We start from the raw sequence: 24,051 nt of genomic DNA, 5'->3' as shown, positions 1-24,051 counted from the left end.
ACTCTAAACTGTTTTACAAGATACACTTCAGCTGAAGTCTTAATAGGCACTTACTCGTGAGTAGGGGTATAGATTAAACCACCTCCACCGTCAACGCGGCAAAGCGGGTAAGCGGTACTCAAACCGGTACTCGCCCGTGTGCGCGCGCGCTGTACGCGTGCACATTGAATTTGTAATGCTAGCAGGTTCACAAAGCAGCCAATCGCCGCAGTAGGGGGCGGAGCTGAGAAGGCTCAGTCAGAAAATTCTGGCGCCACAAACGCCAATGCAATGACTGACACTGAAAAACAAACAAACAACACCATGTCACTTTCACTGTGTTAGCAGCAGTGTCAATAAAGTTTCCGTTGATAAAGTTTGTCGCTTCACCTTCAGGTAGAATAACGTCCAGTACCAAAGTCCAGCACAGGAGCAGGAGCAAAAGCAGCAGGCAGTGCGGGTAAGCAGTACTCAAACCGGTACTCGCCCGTGTAATATAAGGCAATGAGGAATCCAGACCAGGGGTGGACTGGCCTACAAGAAACTTGCAAGATTTCCTGGAAGGCCTCTGCACCCAGGGCCTCTTTTGCCAAGGGTGGGATGGCTTAGAGGGACCTCTCGAGATTTCCCAGTAGGCCTCTGCAACCTGGGCCTCTTCCAGACCGGAAAATAGGGCACAGACATCCTAAATTTTAAGCACCTTCGGAAATTAGTTATTTGAATGTAAATTGTATTAGTCTACTGCAAACAATGTTCGATTTTTTAAAGGCTCCAGGGATACCACCTGATATCATCAAAAAAAGTACAATAGAAACAGCACCAACCTTCAACCAGTTCTTTGCCCCTATTGAGGCCATCGTTGCTCTGCTTTCTGCATGGGTGCCGACGATTCTTCATGCAGAGATTGGCCTCTCGCTTTCTATTGAGTAACACTTTAGAATTGGAGACTGTGCCACCTGTTGAAAAAAAAAATAGAATTTGTACTTTACACTCTTGTGTGAAATGATTTTCACTTTTTGCACACCTCTGTCCTTCCTCTGTAACTGCAATAATCCTAATGGAAGACTGTCTTGTTGATAAATAACTTGAGCCTCCACCTCCATAACACATCAATGACTACCTCCCTCCACAAAAGCCATTCAAACCTGGCTATTTCCCCAATAAGGCTGCTATTTCCAGACCACGAACACATAATCCCAAGAACTTCCATGTAGAGACACATTATACTCTTAAGCATGTTTTATTTTGACAAGCAACATCTTGCATTATTCCTAATAAACTCCAAGTCCATAATGTTATGGTTACATAGTTATACCAGAAATGCTAGACACCACTCAAACCTGCGATGTCTTGCTCCATTTAAGAAAACAGTGTTTATCTTCACTGCTGTATTGTGTTTTCAAGATGCCTAGTATATACTATTACAATTCACTGCTCCCCAAGGGGGGGGGCCCTTTCCCATGAAGCATGGGGCGGTGCGGCCGCTACCCAATAGTCCCCCTAGGGGTGGTATAATGCAGGAGGACTTCATGGGGAGGGACTCCCACTCTGGGGACGATCACGTTGGGTACATCACTCCCGCACATGCCTTAGGCTCCCCCTAAATTGCCAACTACTATATTTATAGGAAACCAATGTATTTCTGTGAGACCAGGATCACAACTAAGATAGAAAGTACTAGGACGACAAAGAACATAAAAAGCATTAGGATTACTGACTTTCCTGGTACTGAGATGAGGTGGCTCACATGAGGCATGAGAAATACCAATGAGCCATTGACAACAGGTGTTGACATTATGCTGGAGCGGAGGAAGACCCAAAAAGAAGGAAAGCAAAGAAGGACTCAAGGTCTTCGCCTTCCTCCCTGGTCAAAGAACCCGGAAGTTTCAAAGTACATGGTGGACCCGAGGGAAGGTTTCTGCAGAGGACACTGGCAGGAAGCTGAGAGAGTCAGTGACGGGTCCTGCATCGACAGGACTGAGGTCAGCTGCAAATGGCGAGGCAGTGGCACAACCTCCAGGAGGAGATGGACTGTGCAGGGCCTGAACCGTGCAGAAGCCTCAACGCGCAGAACCACAGCAGAAGCAGAGAAGAAACCAACAGCTGCAGGAAGCGGGAAGGAGACTGACCCCTGTCCATGGAGACACCGGCTACGTGCAAGTATGTCCCAGAAGGTAATAGGAAACACAGGAGGAACCAGTAGGGACGTGGGCTGTGGGGGTAGTTAAGCGGTCTAAGCTTCAGGCCAGGGCAAGTGTTCCAATGGTCTGTAACCCAAACCAAAGTAAAGAATGCATCCAAGGGAATCTTGCTTGTATCAGTGGCGGAGATAAAACCACTGACCACCAGCGAAGGGTCTGGGACCCTGAGATAAGGCTTGGAACTTAGCTGATTCTGTGGAAAAGGGCCAAGGCAAAACCCAAGTGAGAAAAGAACTCTTAAACACCAGGAGTAGGGAGTCATTCTCCTGATGAGAAAATCAGTATGCTGAAGAGGCACCAAAGGAAGGGAGTCATTCCCCCTGGCATCGGAGAGTGACGATCAATACCCGGAGAAGTGAGCCATTCTCCTGGTATACAAAGTTGACTGTACAAAGTACTGGAGTTACCAGCCAGCAGAAAGGAATCATCCACTCCCGTCCCTTGGCATTTGTTTTCAAGAGGACATTTTGGGAACATCAAACATACACCAGGAGACAGAAGTCATTCTCCTAGGGAGAGAACCCTCTGTGAGATTGCAGCAGGCCAGGGGAAGGGAGTCATTCCCCCTGGCATTATCTTTGCAAGAGAACATTGAGGGAATACTACCCAGACACCAGGAGAAGGGAGCCATTCTCCTGGAGAAAAAACTTTGTCGGACAACATTAGTTTTAGTTGTAGTGGCCAGGTTAGAAGTAGGTTCTGGCACAGGATGGTGGATTTTCATTTGGACTGACATTCATACAGTCCTTGAGATTTAGTTAGAGGCTAGGAAACCCTCTTAAAGATAGGGATAGAGAGGGTTTCTTTTTCACTAATAAAGGTCTGTATTCACAAATATGCCGCCTTTGTGGCAGCTTCCTTCTTTGACACCCTCACAATACTAAAAGGTTTTGAAGTACTGCATTAGCTTGATAATTTGTAAATACTGCTAGGGTGGCCACTGAAATGAATAACTGACAGAACTCTCGCTAGGTAGTGGGATCATTATCTTCTTTCAGTTATTTGGGAATTACAGGGAGTGACTCGAGCTATCAGCAGAATAATTCTGCAGCTCAATGGCCTGCTTCGAGTTGTATAGCATGTTATCTGTTGGTTTATTTATTTATGGCATTTGTAAAGCGTGCCTAACCCGGAGGCATCTAGGCACTGGTATTCTTAGAAGGCTACATGTTGCAGGAATATAATGGTTACAGGTTGTAGGAATCCAGGTTGCTGGTTACATACAGATGACATGTTATAGGGAGCAGTTTGATTTGTTTACATTCATAGATTACATAGATCAGATTCAGAAAGGACATTAAATTAAGTGTGTCATCATATATTACATTCAAAAAGGACATTAAATAGTGTATGAGGTCAAAGGATGGATGTCTAGACTGTTAGAGGGTTAGGTAGGGCTAAATATGTTGTTCTGGTGTGAAAAGTCCCGTTTTCAGGTGTGTGCGGAAAGACCAGAATGAAGCCTCGGACCTGATAGATGGTGGTATGGCATTCCAGTGTTTTGCTACAAGTACTGGAAAACTGTTGCCTCCTGAATTTTGAACTTGGGAATAGAAAAGAGGTGTGTTTAGACGCTGCAGGTTGGTCTGTTGGATTTATTCAGTGCACATGTATTGGATAGGTATTTGGGAGCTGAATGAGAGATGCATTTGTGTCCAGGGACAGGGTCTTGAATAGGATGAGGTCATGTATCGGCAGCCAGTCGGCGGCGCATCTTGCCTCACTGCTATGGTTCTATTTAGGAATGTTATGTTTAAGGCTGCTCTTAGTGCATTGTTCTAAATCAATTGAAGTTTTTTTATATTGCTTTTGTTAGTCTGTGTTTCTATCAGACCCACTCTGTGGTAGGAGAGGGTCTGTCACAGTCTTGGTTTCGCTACCAAGGTTTGGTGCCGATTTACAGAGTGTAGGTCTAAATCCCCTGTTGCACTTCTTCTCCTAATGGTTTGTCTGTGGTAGGGCCCAGTGACTATTTAGTTCCAGGGTAGGACCCTATCAATGTCAGTCATTTTTGGGAAATTAAACCGGGACTTCCTGTGCCTGGTCTTCTTTTCTCTGAACCTTGGGCAGAGTGTGGCTGGGAAGGGTGAAATTAGGCTTGGATAACCAATAAACTGCACTCCTAGTCTCGGGTCTGGTCTGCGCCTTGTTGCCATGCCACTCTCTAGCACCTCGTACCTTTGCGTGTTCCATCCCTTCAGACTGGGGTCTCTCCAATAACCCGAACGTCAGTTTCCTTTTGATAGCTCCAACATCCTCCTCTCTCTGATGCTTCTCTTCTTCCTTTTAGATGACCCTCAATCTCTTACAACTCTCCTTTCAACTCTTCTCCCCCTCTCCTTCTGATGAAGACTCACAGTCTCCTCCAATCCTCTTTCCACCTCTTCCCACATCTCTCCTTTATTTGATGTTTCCCATTGAAGGCTGGCACCTTATCACGCACGTGTCCCAAGAGACAGAATAATGGACACATCCCACTAGGGAATGAAACAAGGAGAGTAACTGCAAGGGAACCAAAATGTATATAAGTAAAATAAATGCAAGCAAAGAACTCTGCTGCCCGAGAGCGCTCTGCCAAAAGATACATGAGCAGCACATTAAAAGGACACACAGCATCACTGATGAGGACATACATAGGGTATACATTCTTGCATCAGATTGGAGACTGGTATATAGAGCAGTTGATACTATATGGGATACAAGTTGCTGATTGGCTGCTACTTTGCAGTTGCTCTAGGCACAGGTGGGTCTGCTGGGCTCATCTCTGCGGTGTGAAGGTCAGACGAAGTTCTTCAGAGATGATGTAGAACTTTCTAACTAAACTAACTTACAAACTTTGGCATACATGAATTAATGACTGGTATAAACCATCACATGAAAAGAGGCTATTGGTATGAGATAGGGGTCTTCCAACCAGTGTTTTTTATGGGGGCATTGGGTTAGGGGTCATTCCTACAGGTGCCTTATCAGAATGGACGATCTCTGATTTGTAGTCTCTGGGGCCTCATGTTTTCAAACACATTGGGGATAGATGTTTGTGTTACCAGAATATATGCCACTCTGGATTGGGTATCTGGTGGGTGAACTTAAGGTGGTCCAGGGGGAGGGACTGGTGGCCAGATGAGTTGAAAGGGAATGGGGGTATGGGTTCAATGGATGGTGGCTTGGCATGGAGGGGGTGGAAAGGGCATGAGTCGGTCAGCAGAGATAGATGAGGACCTGGGGCCAGAGTGGGCCTTGGTCTCACATTCTAGGATAAGCACATCTTGTCAGTACTCGATACTTGCTAATGGCAACAATGAATGACTGTGTTTCCATGAGAACAGGAGTTGCGCTGAGCTGGCAGAGGGTGGAAGTGGTGGGGGCAGGCTGTGCACGGTGCCGGGAGAGCGAGAGTGAACATTTCGGCAGAGAGACAGAGGGCCTAGAAAAAGATGGCGTTTGGAAAGACACAAGCGTTTATGCACTTTTATCACAGATAGGAGATGAAAATAAGTATGGGAGGGGTGAAGATGGCTCCCCCCTTGGTTCATACATCATTTACCTGATGTGAGAATGGCGCAGGGGGTTGGGATATACCGCCTCTCCCCCAACATTCCCCCCTTTCGTTACTTCTAATGTAACAAATACTTAGTTCTGTCTCTTCTATGTTCCTCTGCCACTCTTTCTGCTTCGTCCCAGGCCGGGGTTCCCTTTATTGGTATCCAGGCTCTGCAGACATTTCTTAGGCTTTCTCCCCTTCGGGCATATTCTTCAGGAGTAGAGGACATATATATATATATACAGTCTCCATCCCCAGCTAAATCCACCCACACTTCCCTGTGATTTTCCAAATCTTGTGGCTCTTTCGTGGTCGTATGATACAGGTTGTCAATTATGTCCCCAGTATTATACATGGCCACCATAAGAAATGTGGGCTCATTGCTCTCCCCAGTTTGTACCTGTGCATCCTGCATAACACGCGGACCTCTTTCAGTCCCCTTCTGGCTGCCAATTGTCACCATCATCATTTTACTATTAGGAATTGTTTTGGCACAACACCAGATACCTAGTTTGCACACACAAATGATCAATAGGAGGAAGACTACGATAGGAATCAGCATCTTCATTGCAGTCCCAAGCCAAGATTGAACCCACTCGAATGCGCAGGTGAACCAGTCTGTCGGTTCGATGCCATCTTCCTTCTTCATCCGTACTCCTAGATCATGCACTGCCTTTATGACATGTGTGAGTGTCCCGTTTTCTGCGTCAGACGAAGGTATGAACGTACAACATTCACTCCCGAAATTTCAGCAAATACCTCCTTCCATGGCTGTGAGCAAGTTGAGCACGTACCGGTCCTGCATTGTCATTAGTCTCAGTGCTCTTAACTCCACCTTGATGATATTGAACCCTTCTTCAGTGTCATTTGCTAATTGTATATGTTCCCAGTGCACAATGTGAAGCCATTTGGCATTTGCGCGGACCTCTATACTGGGAATCAATGATGCAAAGAATGTCTCAGCTGAATCGAACAGTTTGAATTCTGCAGGAATCTGTGTTAGGAGCTCAGAAGAGTCTTTAGAAATGTAGTTGGATGATCTCTTCTTTCGCGACACTCTTTCTTGCAGCTTGTTTTCTGTTCGCACATTTACAAGAGGTGATAGTTCATCTTTCTAGTAGGGTACTTATGACAGTTCATGTTGTGTTGTGTTCCCTGCTATATGTTTCTTCAGGACCACCAGCAGTGCAGAGTGTATAGTTGCCAGAGCACAGTCACCACCCCAAGCAGGCGGGATGTGTATGTATGCTTGTTTGCCGCACACCCAGTATTGATCCATTAGCACTGCAGTTCCTTTTTTCAGATCAGCAATGACATGGGTCATGTTGCAATGTGTGTTAGACTCCATAGGTTCATCTCCGTCTGCATGGAAGCAAAGTTCATATTTTTGTTCATGGTTGATCTGTATTGGCTTTTCCAGGGCAGTGAAACATGTTAGAGACGTGTTCAGTCCATGTTTGTGCACACATGTCATTCATACACTTGAGTCTGCTGTCAGACAGACCACGCAGCCTTTCTCCTTTGCACATGAATGTAGACTACTGGCATTTATTTTCTGCAAATCTTGTTCCTTCTATGGCCAAAAAAGGTTCCTTGAAACATTTTGCAGGTGGCATTCCTTTTTTGCAAATTCTGAAATCAGGTGGGAGGATCTTCATGCATATTGTGTGTGCCTGGAAAGTGCCCTTTATCCTACATAGTGCAAGATGGACGAGACATCTGTGCCTTTTAGACACAGTTACACATATGCTGCCATAATCACCTCTGCAAACTTATGCCAGCTATGCGTGTATCATGCCTAGCTCACCACGCTCTCTCATGCCATTTATTCTATGTGTGCTAATAATTGCTATTTCACAGCCTCACAATGCTTCATGGTAATGCGAATACTATGCCACACTTTGTTCGCTCACTTTAAACTATAGGCACTAGCCCTCATTCTGAGTTCACTCCTGATACTTAGTACCCGTAGATACAGACACGGTGTACTATCTGCCCCAGTTGCCTCGCACATCAACACTATCACTTACTCTGATTAGCCAGCCCAGGCGCATTGCCCAGCCCCAACTACGCCAACGTACCATCGGCCGGCGCCGTAGCTGCGACTTAGTTGTCCCGGCCACATTGGAAGTATCAGAACACCGTTGACATGCGGCCCCTCCCTTCGGCAAGCACACTCACACTAATCTTAGGCCTCACATGGTCTTTAGTCAAGGCATACTGTGCAACACCTACCTACACTACCTGCATTCCCTGCAACACCTCCTGTGCACACGCCACGATAATGGCCCACAGCGAACTTCCACCACCCAACTCCGTCACTTACACTCACTCTTCCAGCCCCTACCTCAATGAACCAGTCCTGTGGCTCAAACACTTCACAACCAAATCTACTCCTAACCAACCGTGCACACTTACACTTAGAAATGCTAGACTTGGATCCAGACTGCTTTGCATTCCGTGTGCCCAACGCCAACACACTAACACCACCTGTGCCTCTACCCAGACCTCACTCAAACCATCCTCGACCGTACCTAAAGAATTGAAAGGAGCGCTTATCAATGCCAGATCCCTTACCACGCATGCCCTCGATATCACTGACCTCATTACCTCCCAGAACCTCAACTTCATTGCTATCACAGAAACATGGCTACAAGCTGCTTCTGGCCCGCTCTTATCCCTCGCCATTCCTGACGGACACTCTATCCTTAGAAATGACTGCCTATCTAACCTGTGTAAAGGTGGCAGCGTTGTCTTTATACATAGGGAGAATATCAACATGAGACTGATCCCAAACATTCAATGTTGTTCAGCAGAATCACTATCAGTGAAGCGTTCACTCTCACCCACCAATACAGCGACACTTCACCTCATCTACAGACCACCCGGTCCACTCTCCTTCTTTGCAGAAGACATTACGTCTATCCTATCCAACAACACTAAGCCTAACTCGCAAGTGCTGCTGCTAGGGGACCTGAATCTTGGACTGTCTGACCCCAAGGATCTCATGGCCACAGAGGTTGCAAGCATTGTGTCAAACCTTGGCTTCCAACAACGTAACATCGAACCTACACCCAACAAAGGCAGAACGCTTGATTGGATCGTAGACTTAAATTGTAATACTACGATAAGTTCCAACTCAGCTTGTGCCTGGTCCGACCACCACGTCATTATTTTCCAACTACCTGCCACCACTCCCAGCATCAAACCTCCAATAGCCCCCTCTATCCCCACCAGGAATAAAAAGGACATCACCAGGGACAAGCTACTCCCGCTTATCCTACCCACTCTGGACAACTGTGCCACATCCTATAACGACCCTACGGTCTTATTGGACACTTTCAACCAAACACTGCTCAAAGCCATTGACATGATAGTCCCGCTCAAACTCAGGAAAGCTAAACAACGAACTCACCTGAACTCGTGGTTTACGCCACACCTTAGAGCTCTGCATAAAGAAAAACGCAAGGCGGAATCACTTTGGAAAAGTCTCCCATGTGCTTCTAACAAAGACAACCTCTTCATTGCATCCCTTAATTACAAGGAAGCCATCATACAGGCAAAAAAGGAAACGTATAACCTGCGTATCTCACAAGCTGAATCCAACACGAAGGAGCTTTTCAAAATTCTCAAAGAATTAGAATCCCCCTCGCCTATACCAGATATGTGTAACAAAGACAGCTCCTGGTGCAACAACATCCAAAATGCTCTCCTTTCCAAAATAACCACCCTACAAGCCAAAATCAATGCCAAACAAAATTCTCTTCTTTCCAAACCTCTGTCACCTAAAACACCCACCACTTTCACCCAGCCCCCATTTAGTTTCACTCCTCTTACTATCTAGAGGTTGAAAAAATTATGAGCAACCTTAAACCTTCTAACTGCCAAGGGGACTCTTGCCTGGCCCCTATCATTAAGGAATCTGCTCACGACCTTGCTCCCTTCATTACCACCTTTATTAATTGCACATTTCAGTCCGGAATTGTGCCCAACAACCTTAAGGACGCCTGGGTCATCCCACTGCTGAAAAAACCGACACTTGATCCGTCCATACCAACTAATTTCAGACCAGTCAAAACGGTCCCGTTCCTCTTAAAAATCTTACACAGAGCGGCCTACCTCCAGATACAGAAGTATTTGGAGACTAATAACTTACTTGGTACTAGACAATCTGGTTTCAGACCCAGGCATGGGACACAAACAGCCTTACTAGATCTGAAAACTCAAATAGAGGACTTAAAAGATAACGGCAAACTAGCCTTCCTACTACTCCTGGACGTCTCTGCGGCCTTTCTATCTGGTCAATCACCAAATTCTATGCCAACACCTGAAATCTGCTGCCAACTTTTCTGAAAACGCCACCAACTGCATCAGATCCTTCCTTGACAATAGACTCATGAGAGTATTCTCACCCACGGACTCTGTTGACCCATCTCCAGTCCCATGTGGAGTTCCCCAAGGATTGTGCGTATCTCCTACGCTCTACAATGTTTTTACCAAGCCATTGTTCGATGTGCTTGAATTATCTGGGTGTCACCTACACCAACTACGCGGATGACACCCAGATACTCATCCCCATCACTGGTGACTACATTGCAGACGCTAAAGCTTTGAACGATGTATACCAAGTCGTCCAAGCATGGATGGCACATCATGAGCTCTGCCTCAATGATGACAAGACAGAGCTCCTCATCCTTGGTACCAACAAAGACTTAGCAAGCTTGACCCGTCCTTCAGCAGTTTCAACATTGATGGTAATGCCATCAAAGTGGCTAAAGAGACCAAAACTCTGGGTATCTACTTTGACTCCGCACTGTCCCTCAACCGACAAACCAATGCAGTCGCCACTGCATCCGCCTACACTTGTAAGTTGATTACAGGCTGCCGCCCATTCCTCTCTACCCATAACTGCATTACTCTCGCCAGGACGTTGGTCATGTCTAAACTTGATTACTGCAACGCACTTTATCAAGGAACTAACCAACGTAACCTCAACAAACTTCAGATCGCCCAAAATAATTCGATCAGAGCAGCCCTCGCCATTCCAAGGTCGACACACATCTCCGACACCAGGAAGAGCTTACATTGACTCTCTGTCGCCCAAAGAATCTCGCTCAAATCACTGACTCTCACTCACAAATGTGTCAACAAGCAGGCCCCTACCTATCTAACTTCCCGCTTCTCGCAATACATCCCCTCACGGATCTGCCCAAGCACAATCGCTTACTATTCCGAAATACAATCTGCAGACTGTCGGTGGCGTCAGCTTCCCAGTCCTCGCATCCAAACTCTGGAACTCCGTGCCACTATCCATCAGAACCCTACCGTCCACTACGCTTTTTAAACATAAAGCCAAGCTATGGCTATCCACTACACCCCACTCACTACCAGCCTAAGCCACATGCTCCACTACTCATGCACTACCGGCACTTTTTCTTGTGAACCTATTGTTTGCCTGTACCTGTAGCCATGCCACTTTGTACCTTTGTGCCTTAAGATATGCACCTGTGAACATAATCTTTGCCTGTCTGTAACTGTATCAATGCCATTTTTCTGTACCTGTGCCTTAAGATATGCGCCTGGTTGCCCTCGGGCCTAGCGCGCTATACAAATAAATAAAATACAAATACATTGTGCTTCCACAATGGGAGTTTCTTGACGTACTAAAATCTCAGGTGTCCCCGATGCGTGAGGAATCAGGGAGCAGATTTAACAACTACCGTTTGTCGTCTGGCGCCCTTTGGCACACATATCAGAGTATCATTTGTTGGATTGCTCTGGATGGCGAATGTCTTCCATTTTATCCAGACCCAACCCATTGTATGCACCATATTTATATTGTCTTGTTTGCCTTTTGTTTCTACCATTTTGTTTTCTGGTGTTCCTCCACCCTAAAGACCTTTTACACACTTTGTTAGAGGTACACAATGTTTTTCGTGCATTGAAAGACATAGGGTGATACAAGGGGAATAATTTTGATTTTACCAGTCCACTAGGGTCAGTTATTTGTTGACAATAAGGAGTATTTAAAAGTTCTTGAAACGTAGCTGTAGGGAATACATTATACATTTGGGCCAACCATGAGGTAGTTACAATAGGCTTCATAAAACATATTCATACTGGCATTTAACACATTTTCCGTCTCTGAAGCTATTTCGGTTGTATTCTTAGCAGCGTGGGGGAGCATTGTTGGCTGGCCATTTTAAAATTTGTTATCTCACTGTACTGCCACATTTGTTCCATTGTCTTGCATTCTCACTGCTGCTACGCTGTCGTGTGCTTTCCTGACATCTGACAGGTGCGCCCAACACTTATGCGCAGCTGGAAGAGGGCCAACGGCAAGCAGTAGACCCAATTCTTTTTCAATGTGTGACACAGTTTTGACAATCTACCCTTAAGAAGGCCGTTTATTTTTTATACCACTCCGTTAGTTTGCAGGTGATAAATGTATTGTTCTGCTCCATTACACCTTCCTCCCATGTCTGCATAATCAATGTAAAACTCATGGAAAGGCCCTACTGGGCGAGGTAACGTGCCACGTATTGTTCCGAGTGTCATCCCCGAGTTAAATGTTTGACAGGTAGTACATTCAATACATAGTTTAGTGAAATATTCCTGGAGATTTGGTACAAACCAATCTTCATGGATATCGGCAGCAATTTGTTGCTTAGAAGTGTGGGCAGGGAAATGCAATTGTTTAAATGCTACCATTAGAAATTCTACAGGCATTACTATTTTCCCTGTGCTCTCTTGTCTCCATAGAAGATCAGTGGGCAATTGGGTGCACCCTCATTTTGTCCATAATTCCTGTTCTTGTGGCAGTGCTCTTTTGTTTTTATCTCAATTAGTTATGCAATCGGTAAGGCATTATATCCTTCCACTGTTGGTTGCTGTTCTTTCTCCTTTAAAGACACATTCTATCGTTTGTTTGTTTTGGAAAGATGCCGCTTGTTTGGCTGCGGCTTCTGCCGCTGCGTTCCCAAGCGATATTTCATCGTCTTTATTTGTGTGTGCCTGGCATTTCAACAATGCTACTACGGAAGGTTCTGCTAGCGCTACAATCAATTAACTAAGTAATGCTGCATGTTGTACTGGAGACCCATCTGCTCTTCTGAACCCCCTCCTCCTCCAACGTGATAGACCATCATGTACCGTGGTGGTTACGTATGCCGAGTCCGAGTATATTGTTACCACGCATCCCCTTGCTGCGTGTAGAGCTTCTAACAGGGCAATTAGTTCTGCAGGTTGTGCTGAGTAATGCATTGGTAATAATTTTTTTGTACAAGTATTTGATATTTCCCATAATGTTCCTACCGTACTACTGTGGCCCCAACAAACTTTTCATCTGTCTCTGGGCATATCAAAGCTGACCCAGCCACAAAGTACACTTCTCCCTCCCCTAGTACATTCTCTCTTGCTTTAGGGAGTTCATCCCTTTCCCCTTCATTTCTGGAACAGTCATGTTATTACAATCGTTGCACTCTTCCCTAGCGTAAACGCAGCTGCTGCGAGAGATTGCTTGCATGCAAAATGTCCTTGCATCACTGAATCAAGTGTACTGCTGTAGTATGCTAGAGGTTTGTGTCCCAACAATGTTTCTGTGTTAATACTGCAGTCATGAGTGTCCCATTGGAGTGCGAGAATAAGAGAAATTCCCGATCGTAATCATGGGTGGCCAGGACGGGAGCAGTGCTAATGAGTTCTTTCAGGGCTAAGAAAGCTGTGTGCATTTCAGGGGTCAATTTTATTTTATTTTCTCGTGCCTCTTTCAAGCTATTCAATAGCAGCCTCGTGTATGCCGCACAATTCAAAATCCATGCACAGCAATACTTACAGATGCCAAGAAACGTTTGCATGTCTTTTACAGCATGCAGCATACCCATGGCACGCACTGCTGCTGCTCTGTCAGGTAGTATTCTTTTATTGTCTTTTGAAATTAATTGGCCTAGATATAGCACTTCAGCTAGACAATACTGAAATGTATGTTTATCAACCTTGTACCCCTTGTGGGCCAATAGGGTCAGTAGAGTGATGGAATCTTTCCTGCACTGCTCTTCTCCTGTATAACATGCTAGGAGATCATCAACGTATTGAATGATCGTGATCTGTACCAAAATATTGCCAAGATCTTCGTGGAGTATTCGGTTAAATATACTTGGACTCTCACAGTATCCTTGGGGCAATCTGCGGTGTTCATATCTTCTTCCCCCTATTGTAAAGGCAGTGAGGTACTGGTACTCTGGGTCGAGGGGTACAAAGAAGAACGCATGAGATCCACACTGTAAAATGGGTGGCATCTTTTGGCATACTGCAGAAAATGGATGCCAGATTTGGGACAAGAGGGAACTCTTTTTGGACAATATCATTAAGGGGTCGAAGGTCCTGGATCATACGCCACGACCCTCCCGTTGCCTTTTTGATCGGATAGATCGCAGTGTTACATAGGGAGTTAGAGGGGACAATGATACCCTGTTGTAGTAAGGCATGCATCGTAGTTTGTATCCCTTTCTCCGCTTCTTGTGACAGTGGATATTGTTTCACTCTTGGTATTGTTTCACTCTTGGTAGCACTGCACCTGGTTTTAGTTGTATTTTCACTGGGGTTACTTCTCTAAATAAACCTGTCATGGGGGTTTGTGGTCCACAAATATGGTGGCACGTGCTGCAAGTCTGTGTCGCAAAAAGATGGCAGTGCACCGACAGCGGCCATGAGGGGGTCTGCCACTTGTCTGTTCTGTATCATAATATCACATGGTATACATATTTCCAGTATGATCTCCCCATCAGTGTCACCATCAGTGAACAGCTCTTCGTCAGTTAATTCTCTCATTGGAATACTAGGATCTATACACAGCACTGTTCTCCACTCACACCCGTATTTGTTTAATCCTATTGCCACAATGCGTCTTTCTGATACCTGCACTCCTGGTAAATCGAGGGAGAACACTGTACCTAGCATTATTTCAGGAGTAACTACAGGGCAAAAAATAAAATCAGAAGGTACCTTACATCCTTTTCGTGCTATCTAAGGTACTGCCCGAGCGAACACTTGTATCCCATAAATGAACATGTCGGCATCTATGGGTATTCCTCGCACTCACTGGCTAATGTCTGTATCATTAGCATTGCTTGAAGTGTGCACACCCCCAGGGTCGAACATACTATGCCTCTCTCAGTAAATACGATGGTCATATTTAACTTGCTTAGCAAATCTCAACTTTACAAGTTTATGGGAGATTCTTCATGATATAATAGGGGTGCTCGCACCGTTTTACCCCCTATCGTGACATCCAATTTTTCTGTGTATGGAACCGTGACCACTGCCCCATAAAACCTTGCGTCTCGAGATTTTTGCCAGAAAGTGGAAAATTGCCCTCACGTCAACATGATTTTTACGCCCCGAGTCCACCATAAAAATGAATTGTTTATTCCCTATCTCTGCCCCCACCAGCAGTTCCTCATCTGGTCTTAAGGTAGTTGATAGTACGGGACACGCAAGTGCTCTCTGTGGGCTGTCCTAGTTGGGATAGGTATCTGTCCTGGGGCATGTGAAAATATTATCACTGAGCACACACGTTCCCTGGAATGGGAATGGTGCGCCATTAGCACAAGTGGCGAATCTGTTTGCATGTGTGTGTGTTATATGGTTCTTCTGTGTTGTGCGGCTTTGTATACAGTGTGGAGGATGTCTGAATGTGCTATACCCTAGTGGGGACCTACTTTCTACTTGGCCGTCACTTTCATTATACCCCATGAGTAGACCACAGGGACTGCCCGGGTGGGGTTTGTCCATACTGTTGTTCATTTCCATACCTTCCATTGTTCTGGTAATTACCCATAGGCCTACTCCAACATTCTCTTGAAAAATGCCCCCACCTACCACAAGACCAACACTGTCCCGGGGCACCGCCCCCTTGGTCCTGGTCTGCCATATCCTCCTCCTCCTCCCCGCTGTCCTCTGTACCCACCTCTTCCTCTACTGTGCCTTCCTTGCCACTGAGGTCCTGTGTAACGTTCTTCTCCGCCCCACTGTTCCTGTCCATTATCTGCCCATGCCACAGCCATGCTATCTTGTATCGCTACAGACACCTCCCTCTCTTCTCCTGTCTGCTCCAGGGGTGGCGTCGCTGTAACTGCAGCGCCCTTCACTAACTTGCTCTGTACTAGCTTTGCCTCCTCCGCCAACCTTCTTTGTGCCGTTTCTTTTTCCCTTTCTTTGATCCTCCTGCAATGGTGTACTATGATGCTTTGTATTTCTGGCCAGCCTTTGGCTTCTATCCCAGCAATTTTATCAAGCGCCTTCTGTACTTCCTTAGGGAGACCTCTTTTGATAATAAAGTAAAATAAGGAGGTGGACCGGTCCCAAGCCGTGCCCGTCTCCGTCCTCCACATCTGCTGCACCCGAAGAATGTACTGCGCAGCATCTTCCTCGTCCACCATACTGCATTGCATTATTGAGTGTAAATCAGCGGTGTCAGAGAAGGTTCTCCGCAGTGCATCCCATACCTGCACTCGTACATTGTTGAAAGACACGCCATAATGCATGTCGTTCCCCAAAGACACTCCCGGGAATCCCGCCTTCACCCACACTGAGTCTGCTTGATCACCCACTGCTGTTACCAAATGGCTTTTAACGTATTCAATCGCTAGTGGGACCCCTGCTGTATTCTTTTCAACTGCATAGACCCACTTTCCCGCACCCCCAGAAAGTGGCGGGAGGGCCTTGAGGAGATTGTTTTTGTCCATTAGTGCCCAGGGTACATAATGGGGCCTTCCATCTCCGTTATGAATGAGTGGCATCTGTAATTTCGACCTTACCTTTTCTCTACCCAATTTCACTACTTTATTTTTAGACAATGCGATCCTCCCGAGCCTATTCCTTAATGTCCCTTCCCATGCTGCTTCTTCCGCTACCTGTGCGGTAGCCAAGTGTACTTGCAGTAGTGGCATCCCTCCCGCAGCCCGTCCTTCACCCTCGTCCAAATCGCTCCAACATTCCTCATCCCTCCCTGAGGCCATAGTATCATAACTCACGCTGTATGCCTTCCCCTCTCTTTCTACCCGCGTCATTTTAATGGGGGTACTGTCTATTCTAAAGAGGAAATCCCCAGATTTCCACTTATCTTCTTTTTTTTTGATAAAACATTTTTTATTTTCATGTATTCATAACATAGACATAATAGGCCAAAGCCAAAAGGGAGGCGTAAAAGAAAGAAAAGAGAAAGGAGAAAGAAGAAAGAAGAAAGAAAAGAGGCAGCTACATCAGATGAGGGCAACATGACCCGTTCAGCAGTAGTAATGTATCTTTACCATTCACATAGGACACATCTGCAGTTAACAGTGTAAGTATTCAAAAGGGCATCTCTCAAGACCTCATGCCTCAAGGCCCTCCCTCCTCCCATGGCGCCCATATTTTAGAGGCTTTGTTGGGACAGCCTCTTGCCCTATAGACCCGTCTTTCAAACATAGCACATGTGTCCATGTCTAGCGCCCATTGCTCCATCGTCGGAGATTCGGGGACTCCCCATTTTTGTGCAATATTCCGCTTTATCAGGGCTGTCGCCGTATGCAATAAGAGTTCTCCCCATTTATTCAGTTCATACTCCCCTGGTGCTCCCAGGATTAAGACCTTCGGGTCAAGTTCTATTGAAGTAGAGAGTATCCGGTCAGTTCACGACAACAGGCCCCCCAGAAAGTTCGGATGCGGGGACAGGACCACAGAATGTGAAAGAAGGTCCCTTCCTCGTTACCACATCGAAGACAGTTCGGGTTCGTTGCCCTCTTCCACCCAAACAGTGCAGTTCTAGGATAATACACTCTATGTAATATTTTAAGTTGCACTAGCCTGAGTCTCGAGGAGATGGCAATTTCCTTGGGGTGCATTAGTACCCGTATCCAGTCCTCCGGATCAATGTTCCCTACATCTGTTTCCCACTTGGCCTTTAGGCTGATCAATTCAGGAGTCGCAAAGGATGTAATGGCATTATAAAGGATGGATGTGCATTTGGAGGGGATGTATTCAGGTAGAATGTTGCGTTCTATAGGTGAGTACTCCGGTATGCTGTCGTCCAACGGTATGTGGACTCTTAGAGCATGGGACATTTGCATATGGTGGTATCTTTCGGTGTCAGGGAGTCGAAACCTGTGTTGCAGGTCCGCAAACGGGGCAAGATTCTTACCGCTAAGAACATCTCCCACTTTCTGTATCCCAGCTCTCACCCAGCACGGCCAGGGTCCGAGCCTCGCCATTTCCTTCAAATTAGCATTTCTCCATAGGGGTTGCGCCGCTGATATCTTGTTCCCCCATCCCACAAAGTTGTGCACTTGCCTCCAAGTGGTAGTGATCTGTGCCCTCATCGTTAGTGGGGAGGATCTAGGGGGGGTGTCATACAGCAGCTGTAGTGGATCAGTGTCGTGCATGGTTGCCACATCGGCCTTAATGTGGGGTAGTTCCCGGTCCCCATGCAGTAGGTCATTGACCACCACCAATTGTGAGGCCCAATAATAGGTCTGGAGGCGGGGCACTCCGATCCCACCCTCCCAGATCGACCTCTGAAGTGTAGCCAGAGCTATGCGCGCTTGTCCACCACCCCACAAGAGCTCCCTAAGGAGAGTCTCCACCCGGCCAAATTCAGCCCCCGAGATCTGCAAAGGGGCGTTCTGAAGGACGTAAAGAAATCGCGGAAGAGCCAGCATTTTAAAGAGAGCGGCTCTACCCATGAGGGTCAGGGGGAGAAGCTTCCAGTGCTGTACATCATTAGAGAATCGATCCAGGATTGGCCTGAGGTTATGCCTGCAGTAGCCAGTTAGGTCCAATGCGATCCAAATCCCAAGGTATCGGAAACCAAGCTGTTCTATTTGATAAGGGCATTCCTGTGGGTCGGGCTGTTCCCCTCCCTTCACTGGGAAGAAAACAGATTTCTTCCAGTTGATTATTAGACCGCTAAATCTCCCATATCGGACAAGGATCTGGGTCACTATGGGGCAAGCTCGGGCAGGGTCGCCCAGGTATAGCAGGAGGTCGTCCGCATATAAAGATATCCGGTCCTCATGTCCCTCTGGCCATCTGAATCCCGTCCAGGATGTGCTCTGACGAAGCCATATAGCTAAAGGTTCTATCGCCAGGGCGAAGAGAAGGGGGGAGAGGGGACACCCCTGCCGTGTACCACGACCCAGTCGAAAGGAGCGAGAGGTCCACCCATTCACCTTGACCTCCGCCCATATGTTTGTATACAGTAATTTCACCCATCCCATGAACTCCTCCCCAAAGCCCATACGTGCCATGATCTCCCAGAGGCCGTCCCATCGGACCGAGTCGAAAGCCTTCTCAAAGTCGATCGCCAGAAGGGCGAGCGGAGTGTCAATGGCGGGAGCCCTCTCTAGCGCTAAATGGAGTCGACGCAGATTCATTCGGGTCGATTTGTGTGGCATGAAGCCACATTGGTCCGGGTGTATTAGGGTATCAGCCACTGATTGTAACCTATTGGCCAGGAGCTTGGCAAGGACCTTAGCCTCACCATTGATTAACGAGATCGGCCTATAGGAGGCACAGTGTTCCTGGGGCTTGCTCGGTTTGGGTATGACCACGATGGTGGCCTTACACAGATCCTGCGGGAGAGCGCCTTGTTCCCGGGCTGACAATAACATTTTATGGAGAGATGACGCTATGTTGACCCCTCCCAGTTTCTGCCATGTCTCCACCGGAAACCCGTTCGGGCCCGGCGTCTTCCCGGTCTGCAGCTGGGCTAGTGCGTCAGCCACCTCGGTCTCTGAGAGATCGGACTCCAGCCTCGCCCTTTGTTGTACTGAGAGAGCCGGGAATGGTATGTCATTTAGGAGGGACGGGTCCAGCCGCAAAGTCGGAGCCCGATAAAGTGTTTTATAAAATTGGGCGAAAGCCTCAGCTATCTCTGCATCCGACCGAAACCTTTCACCCCGAGAATTGACAATCTCACGAACACATCGTTGTCCCTCATCCCTCCTCTCCAACCAGGCCAGCATTCGGCCAGCTTTGTCTCCGTGCTCATAAATTCTGGCTCTGGAGTCCCAATGGGCTTGTTTAGCATTATCTAATAGGAGGTTTCGGAGCCGCTCGGTGGCTCGTTTAAGGGAGAGCTGGGTCTGCGGGGATGGGTCAAGGGTGTGTTTATTCTCACATTGGGCCAGTTCACCCTCCGCCTCTGTTACCTCCCGGAGCCTCTCTCGCCTTTTATTTGCCACCCAGGAGATCAAGGCACCCCGCAAAACGGTCTTATAGGCCTCCCAAATCACTACTGGATCTTGTTCTCCGTTGTCATTAACTTCAAAGTACTCTGTAGAGACTTCAGTAAGGTGGTCAACAAGTTCAGGGGAACCCAGATAATAGGTATTCAGCCTCCATGTCCTAGGGGGGGAAACGCCCCGCGTGCGGATCTCCACTAGCAGAGGCGAGTGGTCTGAGATGCCCCGGGGAAGGAATTCCGCTGCCATTGCCTTATAGAGATCTGTCTGCGGAACAAAGAGATAATCAATTCTGGAGAGGGAACCGTGGGCACCAGAGTGGAAGGAGTATCCCCTGATGTCCGGGTGTAGTTCCCGCCATACATCACCCAGGCCCAAGGCAGAAGCAAAGTTAGAGAGCCTTGTGGGGGTGTCCGGGTTGCGATGTCTAAGATGTGTACGATCAGTAGAATTGCACATGACATCGTTAAAGTCTCCACCCAGAAACAGCTCATCAGGTTGATGTTTACCTATGAGGGCAGTCAATTCGTCCAGTAGCTCCTGCCCCAGTCCGGGCGGGGAGTACACCGAGACGAAGGCGACCCTTACGTTCCCAAGCGTACCAAGGATCATCACATAGCGGCCCCGTGGGTCTTGCTCTAAGCTCTGGAGGGCAAAAGGGACACGTTTATGTATGAGGATGAGAGTGCCCCTGGATCCCATTGTATATCCCGCATGGAAGGCAGCCCTGTAGTTTGTGCGTTGGAAATGCAAACATTTAGAGCCCGCCAAGTGGGTTTCGGATAGTAGGGCCACGTCTGGGGAGTGTCTACTGAGAAGTTGCTTAATCAAGCGCCTCTTAATCGCCGAGCCCATCCCATTTACGTTCCAGGTGAGCACCTTGAGAGACTTGGGACGTTCAGTCGGAGTCAACTGGGGTTGCAAGGGTGCCATCTAAGGACCCACACAAGAGATTGACCAGGTGTATTCCGAGGAGGGCATCCCCGTCAGCTGTGGTGTATCGCAGTATGTGCCGTGAATGTCGAGTGATGTGCTGCCTGAACCATTTGTAGCCTCGTGTTACCATGAACTTCAACTTCAACAAACCTCGGAGCTTGCAATGACGCGTTGCTCCCGGGGTAACAATTAACCCATTGAAACTTTCCTTTCCCGCCCCCACCCCATACTCCTCCCCAACACGAAGTACCTGTCGCCCCAACATCGCTGACCCTCAACAACTGTAAGGTGACAGCCTTACAAACCCTTGTACAAATTAACACTAGAAGAAGTTAACGAATGGGGGGGGGGCCCCCGTTGCTTTCCCACTTGCAGCGGAAGAAGTGCCCCCGCAGGCCGCATTATTAATGACCTAGACAACTTATAGCAGTGCTGTGGTATGGTACTCTCCCACACTCTCTCCAACCTCAATTTGGGCGTGCTCCCGCTTTTGGGGGCAGGCCCTTCCGTAAGGAGCAATCATGTTCATTCTCCGGCCTCTGCCGGTTGGTTCGGTGAGGGTGGATGACCCGGGTCCGGAGGATGTGCCGGTGGTGGTCTAGGATTTCTGTGCCTGCTGGGCCGGGGCGCCGACCAGTCCCCTTCTATATGCTGTTCTGCCCAGCGCCAGGCCTCCCTTGGGTCGTTGAAATGGACTGTTGTACCCCTGTGATATATTTTCAGCTGGGCCGGGAAGAGCAGGCCGTACTTGACTCCCATCGCTTGCAGCTGTCGTTTCAGCTTCTCAAAGGATTGCCTCGCCTTCTGGACCTCTCGGGTATAGTCCGGAAAGAAGGCTATCTTGGACCCATTGAATGTGGTCGTGCCTTTGGTTCGTGCGAGGTGTAGCAGCGCGTCTCGGTCTCGGTAGTTCAATAATTTTGCTATCACCGTTCGCGGTGGTGCACCAGGCACCGGTCTGCCAGTGGGTATTCGGTGTGCCCTCTCTACGGAGAAGAATTTGGAAAAGGATCGTTGGTCGAACAGGTCCATCAGCCATTGCTCCAAGAAAAGCTCCATACAGGGGCCTTCAGCTTTCTCGGGAATACCGAGAATACGAATGTTATTGCGCCTGGATCTGCCCTCCCCTTCTTCGACTTTGGCTTCCAGAGTTTTAAGTTTGGCGGTGACTCCTTGGAGCTGTTGTTGTACTGCTTGCAACCCGTCCTCCGTGTTGGAGATGCGCTGCTCCGCCTCCCCAGTGCGTGCCGATAGCTTCTGCAGGTCATGTCGGAGGAGGGACACGTCAAGACTGATTCCGTCCATCTTTTGCTCCATCGATGAGCGGGAGTCCGCTATAGCTGCCATGAGATCCCTTAGGGAGAGCCCAGATGTAGAGTCCTCTTCAACCGACGGCAGCAGTGGAGTATCAGGAGATTGCGATGGGGGAACCGTTTATTGGTCGATTCTGTTTTGCGTGGCCGGTCTTCTAATCTTGTCTTTCCCCATTGTCACTGCCTCAAGGCCGCCCTTTTACACACTGGCGCAGCCCCACAGGACAGTCGCACTGGGTTATAAGCGCTGCCCGCACCTCGGTCGGGGGGAGAGGAAGGGCGCAGAGAGCCGGGTGGCGAATACGTGTTGGTGGATGTGTTGGCTTGACCACCGGCGCTAGGGGGTTGTCGTATCACGCTGGGATGGAGGCCGCGTATCGGCGTATCCCCACCTTCCGTTATTGGATCCTCGGTGCTTGTATTTCCAGGGGGGGCAGAGGAGATCCGAATGGCCCCCTCGGCTGCAGCAGATTCCCCCAGCCGTCTCTCCAGGCGCCTCCCCCCTCAACGCCGACACCCAGTATCTCCTCGGAGAGCAGAGCGTGGGCCTTGCCGGATGGTTCAGCCCGCCGAGCGAGCAAGCGGGCCAGCAGGTCCCAGGGTGTCGTGCCGGCCTCTCAGGATGAGGTCGGGTTCAGGATTCCCAGATTCCCAGCGAGTCTCGCGCAGGGACCCCCCAGCAACAGCGACAGGCACTCACCGGCGGGGCCGCCTCGGCAGTGCACGGGACTCCCTCGCAGCGTTCAGTTGTCCGCGCCTTTCCTCGACCGGGCGGGCGGGCGGCTCCCCTCGCAGCTTTCCTCGGCAGTGGATGGGATTCCCTCGCTGCGTTCCGCTGTCCGCGCCCTACCCGGCCGGGCGGGCGGCTCCCCTCACAGGTTCCCTCGGGGGAGGCTTCTCCTGCGCTTCCAGCTCGCACCGGCAGTCTGGTTCCTCGTCCCCGTCGGCTACGGAGATGCAGAGATGAGCCGCTCCTCACCCAGAGCGCACCCCGGCGGCCATCTTGTTTCCCTCGCAGGGCCGCACCGGTGTTCCCCACATTCGCCGCTGTCCCCGCGGTTCCTGAGCGTTTCGGGCTGGAATTTGCCCCAGATGCGCTCCAGGGTGTCGGGCACCGGGGGGGTTATCTTGGGGGTCTTCCAAGCTCTGCAAATGGTCGAATGTAGCAGGATGTTGGGCCGCGGTTACGGGAGCTCCGGGAGCACACGTCTACTGCATCGCGCAGTTGGCCACGCCCCCCCAGATTTCCACTTATCTTCTGTTGATAGGGGTGGGCTCTCTCCCAGCGGTGGTTCTGGCGGTTGCACGCCCCCTGGTCCGGGTAGAGGTGTTTCAAATAATGCTTGCAAGCGGGCTAATTCAGCTTGAGTGGATGTTCGTATCCTCTCTAGATCTCTATTTGTCGGACCCGTGGGGTCAGAGAGTATTGTTAAGGCATAAGGAGGAGGCTGATCCACCGCTGGAGTAGTGGGCACACTGGCCCTTGGGTACAAATACTGGGTCCGCGTACGCCTCTTCGAGTTGCGTTAACAGGTATAATTTTTTAGGCTATTTATTCTCCTTTTCCCCAGTCTCCCTTACCATTCTCCTTTTCAGTCACACTCCTGCCTTTGTCTTTACTTTGTATGACGGGTGTTTCTTCAAACATCTTCCACAAATCTAAAACCTCCCTTCTATTTTTGAGTTTCTTTCCCTTGTATTTAGTCATTAAATGGGTAGTAACATGGTCTAGTACTCTCTGATCAAAAGACCCCTCATCAGGCCAGACACAAGTCACTCCCTTCCCCTTCAGCTCCGCCAACCACTCATTATGATATTGTTTAATCTTTTCTTATTATAAGGGTAGGTTCTTACATATGTGC

At 48.4% G+C, this 24,051-nt stretch overlaps 1 protein-coding gene across 4 annotated transcripts in view; it reads right to left on the bottom strand.

The window, feature by feature from the left end:
• LOC138580132 (zinc finger protein 25-like) overlaps window positions 1-24,051 on the bottom strand; it is a 340,122-nt gene that overhangs the window by 174,508 nt on the left and 141,563 nt on the right. For all 4 annotated transcript variants that reach the window (XM_069650436.1, XM_069650437.1, XM_069650438.1 and 1 more), the window contains exon 5: window positions 804-935. In XM_069650436.1, the coding sequence (XP_069506537.1) occupies window positions 804-935 (132 nt within the window). The remainder of the gene's footprint in view (window positions 1-803; window positions 936-24,051) is intronic.

Source organism: Ambystoma mexicanum, chromosome 3p (genome assembly GCF_040938575.1).
Source record: "Ambystoma mexicanum isolate Mex_15411 chromosome 3p, UKY_AmexF1_1, whole genome shotgun sequence".
Classification (NCBI taxonomy): Eukaryota; Metazoa; Chordata; class Amphibia; order Caudata; family Ambystomatidae; genus Ambystoma; species Ambystoma mexicanum.
Note: the sequence above shows the minus strand (reverse complement) of the source record. Positions and strands in the feature narration are given on the sequence as shown.